Source organism: Corvus moneduloides, chromosome 18 (genome assembly GCF_009650955.1).
Source record: "Corvus moneduloides isolate bCorMon1 chromosome 18, bCorMon1.pri, whole genome shotgun sequence".
In the NCBI taxonomy this organism is placed as follows: Eukaryota; Metazoa; Chordata; class Aves; order Passeriformes; family Corvidae; genus Corvus; species Corvus moneduloides.
Genome location: NC_045493.1, coordinates 13040404 through 13053712, shown reverse-complemented (window position 1 = coordinate 13053712; position 13309 = coordinate 13040404). Strand labels below are relative to the sequence as shown.

Here is a 13309-nt window from a genome sequence, read left to right as displayed (position 1 = left end):
CTTTCAGTCATCCCAGGAATAATGAATGTAGATTTCTTAGGAGAGCACGCAGATTTAAACAGAATCATTTCAGTTTTCTTGTCAATCTACAGGCTATTTATGTAATATCAGAAAGAGACAATGAACTCACCTAATCTTAAAAGGAGCATGTAGCACATTTCTTTAAAAACAAAGGATTCCAAAGACCATCCTAAGCTGGAATCTCCAAAATTGTTAAAGAAAATGTGGCACCTTAACCATTATTGTTGATCACTGACCTTCCCTTCTCCAAGCAAGAGCCACAATAACAAGAATGCAATTGGACTTAAAAAGGCTGAGCTCACATGACCAACCTTCTTCAAACACTGAAGTTTAAGGGTATGGTCTAAACTGTACTGGCCTAAGAGTCCATTGGACCAAAATGCCCCAAACTTCCTTGACACGGGGTTTGGAGTCAAGCAAAATGCAAATGGAAACTCTCACGAGTTGTTCTACAAATGCTGTTAAGTTTTCAACCCCGACATTGAGACAAAGTTTATGGCCTTACTCTGCTTGTGGCTGCACGGGGAACCCGGTGCCCTCTGACCCCTTGAGGCAGTCTGTCCTAGACATTACCTCAACACAATAGTTAATAAGTAGTAATACTGAATTTGAGCTCGTGGACTTCGCACAGGCTAAATGTTCCAAGGAAAAATGAATAATGCATGCAGAAGAGATTCATTTGGGGGAAAAAAATGTAACTTCAGTTAGAAATAAAGCCCTGGTTGCCTTGGCAAAGAGGATTTAATTGCTGTAATCGCTACATCTCACATAAGGTCGCTGTTTGAGGGAGTCCACAGTACTGCTATTCATTCTGTCTCTGCTCTATGGCAAATAAAGGACTACTGGTCCCAAGAGCATCAGGGAAATAATTCTGAAAAGGTTTAAATTATTTTTAAAGGGTTATTAGCTTTGGCAAATGAGTCAAAAGTCATCTTAGCTGAGAAGCATAGGTACTTACACCACATTATGGAGATGACAGCAGGAAATGCCACAATTAAGAGTGTTCTACTGGTGTTACTGTGTGTTGTTAAAAACAGAGCTCCAAACGTGACTGCTCCCTCTCCATCTGTGTCCTGCCCACCCACCCACTCGGGGTTGCCACTGCCCCTAACAAATTTCCCAGAGAAACACAAAGCCAGGACACTGGCACACACACATGTGCCTTGCACCCAACCAAATTCAAATAGTTTTACTGGCACAAATCCTAAGCAGCTCTACGGAAGTCAATTAAATCACCCCTCTTTTCTGGGTAAGACAGAGAAGACTCTGGCCAGGCAAATTAAATTAGAGATGGGCCAGAGCCAAACTCCCAGATCCAAACCAACCCAAAATTCACAATGCATTTGGATCCTGGTCCAGATTCTCACAGTCTGCTACTGCTTCTCCCTCACCCTCTGTCACCTCCAAAGACTGGACAAACTTTTCCAACTGTCCCCAAGCATCACTTGGTGCATTTTATTACCATCTTCCACCAGTGTTCTGCATCAAAGTGCTCATCCATGTGCTCCCTGCAGCTGCTTGGCACATTTCTTGCCCAGACCCTCGTTAACTGGAGCAGATACTGAGAAAGCTCATGAACAAGGCATTGCCTATCCCACACTTCTGCTTCTCTGCCTTTCCCACTTGCTGTCCTCAAGGACCAGCTCAATTAGAGATGGGGATTTAGTGAAAATGCATTTGAGGACTCCATTTATACCACAAAAGGTTGGGCCGCACAATGACAAAAAAAAGCAACTGAGAAAGTTCACTTGGCAGGAAAATTTTCAAAAGGATGTAGCAGGGGACAGGAAGGTACATTTTGGTCTTAGCAATTTAAAGGAAAGCATGTTGGGGGCAGAGCGCAGGTGACAGGTTTGCCCCACAAACATGGGGCTGCTTGAACATGGCTCTCCCAAGAGCACCCTCCTGGCTGGGATACCCCAGCAAATACTGCTGCTCAGAACAATTCCTCCTCTGCTGGGAAAACCCACAGCATCTCCCCAGGGATCCTAAGGAGGACAGATTGTAGAGACATTTCCCTCTTACGTAGTCGTACGTAACTCCCAACACAGGGTGAAGCACTGCTGCATCCAGGGCACTGACACCCAGCACTGCTTGGGGCAGGGGGTTGGGCTGGCAGGTCGAAAGCTGGGGGGAGATGAGAGGAGAGCCACAGCACTCAGGAGCAGCTCCCTGGGCTCTGGAAAGCTCAAGAAGAGCTCCTGCCATGGTGCCCCCTGTGTGGCTCAGCACTGGCCCCACTGCAGGGGCCTTGGGGGCTCTGCCAGCCCGAGGCTTCCCCATCCTGGCACCCACGCGGCGCTCCAGGGCTGGCAGGGAACGGTGCAAGGAGTGAAATAGCTTTAACTGTAAGCACCGTTTGCTGTGCCTCGGGATGGCAGACTCATTTGTCACTGTTTTCTTCTCCTGCAGCTCTTTTGATTCATCTGGGATCCAATAACTTTGTTAATATGATTTCTTTCATAACCTGGCCGGGTACAGCATCCAAGGCAGGCATGGGAGCTATTTGAAGCATTAAATACCTCACCCACAGCACAACTCCCTGCTCTGCCTTGTCCAAAACCATTTCTTACGAGTCCTTTATTGACATAAATTGCATGGGGAGCAGGAGCAGCACCCAAAACAAGAAGATATGTTGACAATTTTCTTGCAAAACTCTGTTTCCTGCTCTTTCTGAGAGTCCTTCCTCCCCAAAGCTGTCAGCAAACTATCACATTGGCCTTCTTCTGTCAGACCATGCAAAAACTCATGGGTAAAGACAAGGACAAAAGCAACTCTCTGTTGCATCAGCGGGGACATGAAGAAATTGAGATCAATGTGCTCACTCGAAGCAATACTTCATCAGTTTCATGGGAGAGTAATCTGGTTTTTACCAGGATGAAATGACAGCAATGCAGGGCCTAAAACTTCTCAGGAAAAAAGGAAATTTCAAAGTAGTCACATTTTTCTACTTTTAATACTATTCATTACTCTGAATGCAATGAATACAAGAAGTAACTGCATCAACGACCGAGTCACTGTTGTGTCTGACTTGTTTAAACAAGACTCTGATTTACTGCACTGCCAGCTAATGAAGAGCTGTACAAGAAGCTGATCAATGCCATCATTGTCTGGCAGCACAAAGCAGGGACTACTCAGCATATTGTCCAAAACAAAGGCTCCCCCCAAGCTCCCCGCCAGGGATTCGTTTACTAGGACACACAGTTTGCAGAGAGCCACAGTGTGCCCCAAACTTGAAATGATCACTCAAAGACAGGAACCTTTTCTGACCTGTGTTTCCAACCTGAGTACAAGGTAAAAAATAAAAGAAATGGATGAAGAGAATGTTTGTCTTGCAGCTGTCTTCCTTAAATTACCCTTTGTGATACTGTGAATTGAAGCAGTTTTGTCACCTCAAGGCATCTTCGTGTTCATTAACGGAGGTAACTGAACTCAGAGCCGGGTGCTCACAGGCAAAACTCAGCTCCTAATTCCATCTCCTGTGGTTTCCCTTCCCGTTTCATCGCTGCACCAACGTTAATCACAACAAAGGTACGACAGGGTAGCCCCCACCAAAAGCAAGTTCTGGAGAAGAGCAGTGGCGATGCCCTGAGCCAGCTGGAGAGGCTGAACCTTTGGGACCCCTCTGATGAAGCTCCTCATCCAAAGGGATCCCCACCCCACACACCCTCCCATTGACAGAGGAGTCTGAGCAGGTGCAACAAACCAAGGGTGTCCTTTAAGCGATGGTCTGCTCCAAAATCCCCATCCCAGGCAGGCCCAGCATGACAAGCATGTTAAGCACAGCTCGTGCCTTGCTCTCAGTGCAGCTCTGCTGGCAGTGCTCTGCAGATCCACACCCGGCCCCGGAGCGAGCACTGGCTTCTGCAGGAGCTGTCTGGAGTTAATTAGCAGGAGCTGTCATGGTGAAGCTTTTGGAGATGGGGCTCAGCCTAGAACAAGCTTGTAGAACCCAAACCATTTAAAAATGTAAAATCTCTTTCCATTACCAACAAGGCAGAGTTTGTGTCAAGTCACGTGGTGTATTGGCACCTTCCAGATCTATGGGAAGTGCTTTTCACATCCTCTCCTTTTGCAGAGCACAGCAATGCCTGCTAACAGGCTGGCAGACAAGAGCTCGTCAGGGCTCCTCTTGCAATCCTTACTTGTCACACCCGTGCCAAACGAGCTGATGTGTCAACAAGATGCAGAGCTACCAGTGACACGCAGCACCACGTACCCACTCGTAGTGCAGCACTGAGACACCTGCTCATGCACCAACCAACTTAAAATCAACACAATCACCTCTCCTTTTTCCTACTTTATGGTTCTGGATATGAGATACAGCAAATTAATTTACATGACATTGCCACATCCTTACCGCTCACAGGTGCGGGTGGGCCGATGAATGAGATAGCTGAGGTGCTGGCAGGGCTTGAATGGAAGAAGAAGTAGGGTTTCAAGGCAAACCAAACACCTCTTCCAGTGGGAAGTGGATCCTTGTTTCATTCCAGCTGTACTCAGTGTTTTACCACACACATGAAATATTACCAAACCACCAAAATTAAAAATAACTGGCAAACTCTTCACCTTCTCAGTGAAAAACACTGGTGGAATATGCACACAGGCTAAGTATTTTTAATTAATCTAATTCTGCATTTTGATCCACCCTCCCCTCCAACTCTTACAAACATTTCCCTGCTCCCATAAGAGAAGAGAACATCCCTGAGCCGAGGCTGTGGAGGCCAATGGAAGGAGCAGACAGTGGGGACACCTGCCACAATCACCAGGACCCCGGCGCCATCCTCTTTCCCCTTACCAGCGCCTTCATAACCCTGCAGGAACTTGCTTTGTGCACAAAGCAGCACGTCCAGAACCCCTTTTGCAGGGCAACAGAAATTTCCATCAGGAAACATCTCAATGAAAACCCCTGTTTTATCACCATGAGGCTGCAATCCTGTCTGGAAGTGCTTCAAAGCCAATATGCAACACCTGCCAGGGCTTCCCTCTGTCACTGGGGCTGCTGCTCTGCCTGTGCAGTGATCATGGACAGCTGATTCTTGCAGCTCATAGTTGACCTTTATCTAAAATTCCATTAAAGAGCTTTATTGACTGTAGTCTTGCAGGGTCTTTCAGGATTCACTGGATCATTTATTCCCTGTTGGAGATCCATCGCTTTTTAAGCTTTTAGAATTGTTCGAGCTCTAAGGAGGAGTTATTTTCTGTCATTTTGAACTGGTTTTAAGACTGTATGAGGGGGTTGTTTCTTTTCTTCTTTCTCTCCAGTGTGGCTAGGGCAGAGGAGGTTATCTTAAGGCACGTGAGAAGGAGAGAGAAGTTGCCAGTGTGGCACAACTCTTTCCAGGGTAGGTTGGCTTGTGGATAAATGTGCAGCAGAGCCATGCACTGCCAGCAGCTCCCAGGGAAGAAGCCTTTTTCCCTTCAGCCAGCAGAGATTCAGGTCTAACTACTTCACACAGCATCCTTGTGAAATTTATAACTCCATACCATCATGTCAGGTTTTCATCAGCTACAGCCAATTTTTCTGGGCCACAAGCTGGTCTCAAACAGAAATAAGAAAAATAAAAGAATGGTTCAACCTTTCCTGAAAGAGAATTTATAGAAATGGTTCATTCGAGGCAAAAAAACCCATTCTGGTGACAGCTCCCCAAGGCTTCATAGGAGTGTCCTGAAAGGATGTTACTCCCTTTCCCATTCAGTAACAAAAAGAAAAGAAAATAGTGGGAGGAAGACAATATAGGCATCAAATGAAGCAGATCTGGAAAAAAAAATACTGTGAATCTGGCTTCAAGGAATATGAAATAGTGCATGAGTACTTGGGGACTGAATTAAGGTTGCACAGACACATCTGGTATTTCCAGACTTTGCAGTGCTTGATATTTTTTATTACTACTATTTATCGCAATTTCATATTTACATTTAGTCCAATGTACATTCAGAGAGAAAAGAGAAACCAACAATCTCAACATTCATCCTGGGTTTATTAAAATCTTGGGCGAAAAACCGAATTATTCCCAAGCCACCAGTAATGCTTTATTTCTGTGATTATTTCTAAATCTGAACCAGCATTTCTGATTTCAGAAGAGTATTTCCTTTCCTTTCTCAACTCTGATTTCTGCTGAATTTTCATCCTAAAATGATGTTTCAGTTAATCATTTCTTCCTCTCTCCAGTAATAATGCCAGTAACTGCTTCCCCATTCCTACCAGCTTGCTTAGGAGTGATGAAGGCCATGTGGAGCCTCCTCCTCACAGGCAGCCAGGCTGCATTCCCCACAGTCTGTACTCTCTCATTTTCTATGCATTTCCAGATCCAAAACCTTCTGTTTTCTTTCCCTTGTTTGCTCTTGGCAGCTATTGGCAGGAGACATCCTCTTAATGATCTTTTTCTGGCCTTCTAGACGACTGCTCAGACTTCTACAGATCTTTCATTATTAACGCAGAAGCCTTGTAAGTCACTTCTAATGGTCTGTGCAATTTTTATTCCTTAGCAGGAGATGTAACCTCCTCCATATGGATATATGTTTATTAATATAAATCCTTAATATCATTTTGCCTAGTGAGAATAATCAGTAAGGGTCTCCCAGCATGTATTACACCTTGTCCTGGTCCATCCCCCAATCCAAAGGCAATCTTTGCCCTGCTCTGCGTGGAGCAGGGCAGGGAGGAGTGGATAATCCTTGTCCCCAAGGCAGCGAGTGACAGCGAGTTCCTGTGCAGGGTCCTGCGGTTCCCCTGCAGCCACAGCACCACATCCTGAGCACTGCCACCACTTCCACTCCCCTTCCCAGGCATGCATTACCTGGTCTCAGCCCCTTGCTGTTATTCCTGGAATATCTCCAATCTCCAGTTCCATTCTGACTGGGCAGAAGAGAAGGATGGGTTGTTGGTGTTGGGGACGTGTAAGGAATGCCAACAGCCCCACGTTTTGTGCGTGACTCAACAATTTGCTGTTAATGCTCAGCTTTCATGAGCAGCACGTCCTCACTGACAGTTTAAATGGGGAGACTTGGAAAACAGGCCAAAAATCCATTGTTTACTCCTAAAGTGAGTGTCCTTATTTATCTCCTATAACCAAGGGGCAATTGTCCATTTATTTCATTAAATGTTCTCCTGCTGTACAGATTGACTCCCATTTTTCTTTTAAATACATCCTCTGAGTCTCAAGATGGAGTTAAATAATAACAAACACCACAGAAGAAATAGAAGTCATTCCCAGTGCTATTAGATGAGATTTCTGTTCTTCCAGTTGAGCAGGAATTGTTTTCTCCTGTCTCTTTTATAACTCCTCCATGTGTATCAGGAGACTTCTCTGTTTAGCAATTAGCACTAAAGTTGCTGTTACCCCTTCTGTAGTCATGATTTCCATCTTCTCTTTCCTCATTTACTACATTTCATCTAAGTTTGTCAGTGAAACAGGAAACAGAGATACTCCAGCACATCAAAGGACAAAAAGTGCCTGAAAATTTGTGACACTGAAGTATGTACAAGTCCTGCTGGAATCTCAAAGCTGTCCTTCATTTTTACCCTTTTTTTTTTTAACAAGGTGGCCCATAAAAGAGTTTAATCACAGCAACATAGCCCATTGCACCTACCTTTACAGTTAAACTGTGCTTAGTGACAACCCACCAAACATAATGGGCAAAATTTATCTTCCCAGATGGTGAATTTTGCAGTACAGATCAGACCAGCAAGGCCACAAATTAATCTCCGGTGTCATAAGAATTTCGTCGCACACATGCATAGATCATCTGTCAACAAAGCCAGCAGCAATACGAGTGGCAGGCTCAGCAAAGGCACTCAATACACACTTTAGTCCCCAAATTCTGCCCCTTGACATACCTGGGTCCTTCACTGACACCAAGCCATGCTGGCTGGATTCCAGTATGAAAAGAAATTCCCCAGACCACAGCACCACTAGAGCTCCAGCTCCACCTGAAACTCGAGTTATTGAACGAAAACAAACAACCAAGACTTAGCTCAAGCCAAGCAAAACCAGTTTGGACTGATGGAAGGGACTGGAAGTGATAGCTGGAGCTTCACAAACAAGCTGCAGTGTCACCCTGTCAGTGACATTACTGGGAGGACGGGCATCTAACAAGTGGGTATCTTTCAACACAGCACATTGCTGAATCAAGGAACTGCTTCCAACTGCTTTTCAGTTTCCAAGCTTGCTTAAGAATCACAGATTTCACCAAAACAAAAAAGAATCAACTCCCATATGAGAATTGAAGTCAGTTCTGCTAGGAAAAAATCCAGCATAAAATAAAATACACTATGCAACACAGCATGAAATAGTAAAGAGGTGCATAAAATTGAGTGTATCTGTTCTTTTGCATCCTGTCAGAGCTCAAGGCTGGCATCAAATGCTGTGCTGAGAATGACTTGGTTTTGATCTATCCTTTCATATGAGCCAGACCCTGCTACACTTACAACAGATATGATTAAAAACTATCAGTTATATTAGGCAAAAATATATTTCCCAAGGCAAACATTCACTTCAATGTATTTTTCTGTGGCTGTAACACACAGAAATTCTATGTATGTAAGAACCTTCTGGGTTTTCACAGACATTAGCATTGAGCAGAAAAACAGGGAAAGCTGGTGAGGGAAACTGCATAAATTAGATGTAGGCACTCTAGTGCTTGTATTTCCCCCAGCATCATTCCCTGCCTTCCATGTAAACTTCAGCTGGAAAATCTCTCTGTGGACCCAACATATGTCATTCAACATAATCATAGCAACAGTTGCTGGTGCTCTTTCCTTTCTGAAGGACAGGTGAACCTCCAGCAGAATTGCATTTTGTCTCTCACTTTCAGCATTCAAGTGAACATTAAATAAAAATACTTTCAGTTTCTCTGATGAAAAGCACAATGCAAGCAAAGCCAAATAAAAGCCCAGACAGGCTAGACTACAAAGAGCCAATAGTGAACTTTGCAAGGAAATATTTCTGGGCACATAAAGCATGCTGACTTATTGTAACAGAAACATTTCCTGGAGATAACAGATTCCGTACACTTTTCGGAGAAGGAAATCCCCATGGAAACCTGACTGCCTTCCCATCAGCTCAGGAGCACCAAGATGGATGTTCCACATGTTGGGAGAACACCCGTCAGCTGGAGCCATGCAAGTCCCAGGGGCTGTGGGACGAGGTGAGGTCTCAGCAGTAGCCAGGCTCTTGTGGCTCATCCTGGGGCTCCCCAGCCTGGAAGCTGCCTACTCCTTTGTTTTCTGCTTCCCTGAGAACCCAGGTTAGCCACTTGCTCAGTGATTCCAGGACCTATTTTGCTTTTGAGAGACAGAATTTCAAAAGTGTCTCTTCAAGAAGTTTTTGATTATTTCCTGGCCAGCAGAAATATCAAAACTCTACCCTTGCACCACTTGTTAGGAAGTAAATGCCATTTTAGAAATTCCTCGTCTTAGGTTGTCTCTAATACCTTGGAAATTTTATCTGTGTGGGGAAGAGAACAAAAAACTGAGAATTAAGAGCTGATGTTAAATCCTTGCAGAGCCTTAGGCAAATTCTATAATCTCTGTGCTCTAACACTGAGGATCAATACACGCCTGCTGAAACCCAGCTTCTCCGTGAGGCCGGTCCATCTACTGACGGTGGATGCTGGCCAAATCCATATTTAGCAAATTAAAAATAGTAAATCCATGGAAAAGCATGAATAAGTTGTGTTTAAAGGAAGACCCTTCCTGACCCAAACCTTTTAAAGCTTGGTCAAACCCCATTATATTTCTCACCCATTTCCCCCCATCAGCAGCACTGCGCTCTGAGCCACTTGTCCCCACTCAGGCAGCAATTAATATGCATGTGCTATTTCACAAACGCTGAATGATTTGAAAGTGCTGCATAAGGTTTGCTGTCTGTTTTCTCAACATCTGTCCCCAAAGTGCAGTTCTGTCATGTTCTGCTCCCACTGTTCTCAGATGAAAAAGTTAGAAGTAAGGCACGAATCTGCTCTGGGGTTTCCTTGCACGGGCTGCAGCTCCTTCTTTCCCATGAGTCTCGCGTCCTCACAGCAGATGACACTTTCCAATTACCTTTTGGCCCTTTTATTCCCCCCAGTTTGGCTCACATTTCTCTCTGAATTTGGTCCCTATGCAGCTCTGAACCCAGAGTCTGACAGCTAAGGACGTAACAAATATGCAGCACTAACCCTCAGGGTGGTTAGAAATGCCTGAATTCTCCTATTACAGGCAGATTCACAAGTAAAGGTCAACAGAGAGTCTCCAAACCTAGAACAAAAATGGGCCACGAAACAAGCAGTGGAAAGCTGGAAGAAGCAAGATGGGCAGATCTTACAGGAAAACTGAAGACAACTTACAAAGTTTGGCCCCAAATCCCAGCTCTGCCAAAGGATTCCTACACAAGCTGAGGCACAGCTCATTTTCTCACCTCTCAGCTCCTCTCTGTACAACGCAACAAAAGAGTTCCTCACCACATTTGACCTGTGCAAGATGAATCCAATGCACTTTGGAAAGATGACAATAAAGTCGATAAAAACAGGGGAAGTTTCACCAAAGAAACAGAAAACCCACCTGCAAACTCTTTAGCAAAACACATTGCAGCAGTTACCCTGGCTGACTTACAGAGGCGGAATTTAAGAGGCAGAATTATGACTAGAAGCAAACAGAATTAAAACAAGAAATAATCAAACAAGCATTTATAGCTCACACTTTAGAATCAGTGCCCATGTTCCAAAAAGTGTCATCCACACAGATAATTCAAGACTATTTATAATTTTCCCCTGTTGAAGAGGAAAGGCAGAAGTTCTCTCAGGAAAACACTGAATATAACCAAAGATATTACACCCAGCATTGATTTGCCCCTATTTGTTTTGCATAAAACACTTTAAAAATTCTCTTACCTTAACACAAATTGGTCTGCTAGTGAGTAATCAGCCAGGAAAACATGGAAGGTCACAATGTCACCCTCTCTGACCGGGCTGAGTGGTAAGTGAATAATGATATTTTCATCCACCCTCAGCGAAGACTGCTTTAATTTGTCTTGATTTGGGTAAACAACGATGCTACCAATCCTCTCCATGGCTGACAAAGCTTGGTGTTCATTATCTTCACCTGCATGGATATTGTTTTCCCATTTTGCATCCTCTGGAGAGCATTCCCCATCCACTGTATAAATCTTATAGAAGAGCTCCACAGTAATCCCTTCCAGGGAGGCTATTTCCTCTGAAACCAGGGGTGGAGGGGAGCTGAACCAGCTGGGAGACAATTCCAACTCCACAACACATAATCCTAGGTGACCTGTCAATCTACAGCTGGCCACCACTTCTCTAGACTCCAGGAAAGCAAACATCTTCACACAAGGCAGCATCTCCTCAGAATCGTAGTCATCCCAGTCCTTCCCCGCAATATAGAACAAGGTTTGTATTTTAGGTTTGTTGGAATAGATTGAGCTGTTGATTATGTGAGATTTTAATTTCCAATTAAAAGTGAATTTATTTGTGAAACCAAAAGATGCAGAAGTCAGCATGAGGTCCAAGGGAACAGGTTGTTCAACAGAAAAGGGTCCATACGTGGCATTTAGGACAGGTGGCTGTTTGGCTTTGTATATAAAGAATGAATCCACCCTAGACTGCAAACTGGAGTTCCTCATGATATCCTGGTTGGCTTCTTTGAGGAAGAAGAAAATATCAGCATTGGAGATGTGAGGGCTCGCAGGGAGATATGTTGGCAGGTTTGAGAATCTCTGGATGCTGTCCATGATCCCTCCTCGGCTCTCCACCACTGCAGGCCAAAGAGAAAAGGAAACAGAAAGACAACTCAAATGTTTGCTTAGCATGGCCCTCGGTTTCTGACAAAAGCCATGTATTACAGGAGATCAATACTGCTGGCCACAGTCACAGAACAATCTGACACAGGTGCCATGGAATTACAGTTTTGGTTCAAAGCTCAGGCTGGAAACATCCCATTGCATCAGCTGTACAGCTCTCCTTCCACCTTCCCCAACCCAATATCTACCTGAAAGCCATTAATCAAGTACTGGATACCACAAAGAGGGGATTGATTGGCCAGATCCCAAATTAAGTTCCAAAACTTTTTACTGGCAGTCATTTTTTTTTTTTTTTAATCATCAGATGAAGCTTTCAGCTTCTTCTCACCCATGTTTCACTATGCCTAAGAGACTGGCTTCTTGAATATTAGTAGCAATAAAACAGAACAGTTTAAGCAGTAAAAACCAAATATTTTCTTTAATCTAACAATCACTAACACACAGTGCAATGGGGGGGTGAACATCTGCATCACTCCCAATCCATTCTGCCAGGTCAGCAGCTTAGAAGTTAGTAAGAACCTGATAAAAGTTTTGTGTTCTTGAAACCACAACTTTTCACACTAAAATATATGGGGTTTGATAGGGCTCTCAGTGGGATGGATTTAGAGGCAAGAGTGAACTTGAGAGAAGGAGAAATCCTTTACACACAGAAGGTCCTCAGGCACTCAGAAAGATTTTTCAGTTTAATTCCTGAGGAGAATAAAACACATTTGGAAACCACGGAAGTTTCTCTACAACACAATAGTCAATCCTCCAGCCAGCGCTGAGCAATTTTTCCCAGGAAAGAAAAGATTCCAGAGGGAGGGAGGGATCAAATAGACATCTTTGGTTTGGGCTGATCTCTAATTAATAGTGAGATATATTCAATCTGGGCTGTGATTCTACCAGAAACAGTGGCTCTTTCAAACTATCAATTCCTATGCTCCAACAGAAAGCTGGTGAATCCAAGCTCCTGGGACTGTCTCAGAGGAAACAAACAGAAACCCAATGAATTAAAATGCAGCAGTTCCATAATGCACAGAGATAACAAAGGCACAGTGACAGAGCCTAAGGTCAAAGCTCTTGTTGTCTCTCGCCCAGCTGAGTGGTGATTTCACTGTTTGTCAGGGCTGGGCACAGCAGATACACAACGCACAAACAATTACACCTGTTCAAGCCAGATGACTCAGATACTTGCAGCCATAATTTAGCAGAGATAAAAGCTCTAATATTTAAGGTATTTTTTTCAGGTTGTGTATTTTTAAAGCCTACATTTATCAAAGACAGATTCTAGGGCAAATCCCATCCATTTGACTTTGCCCCACTCTTGTTCGCACTTGAAATTCTGGCCATTTATTTGTCAAGAGTTTGATATTATCTACACTTGTTTAAATGCCTCTCATTTCACCACAATACTTTCGCCTTTACTTTTGCTGTATGCTTATGTGTTTCACAAGGGTTTTTTTCAGCCATTAGAATATTCTTTGTGGGAATAAGTAAACATGCAAAAA

At 44.0% G+C, this 13309-nt stretch overlaps 1 protein-coding gene across 2 annotated transcripts in view; it reads right to left on the bottom strand.

The window, feature by feature from the left end:
• Positions 1-13309, bottom strand: part of TMEM132B (transmembrane protein 132B) — a 221604-nt gene that overhangs the window by 146166 nt on the left and 62129 nt on the right. For both annotated transcript variants that reach the window (XM_032127941.1, XM_032127942.1), the window contains exon 2: positions 10894-11773. In XM_032127941.1, the coding sequence (XP_031983832.1) occupies positions 10894-11773 (880 nt within the window). The remainder of the gene's footprint in view (positions 1-10893; positions 11774-13309) is intronic.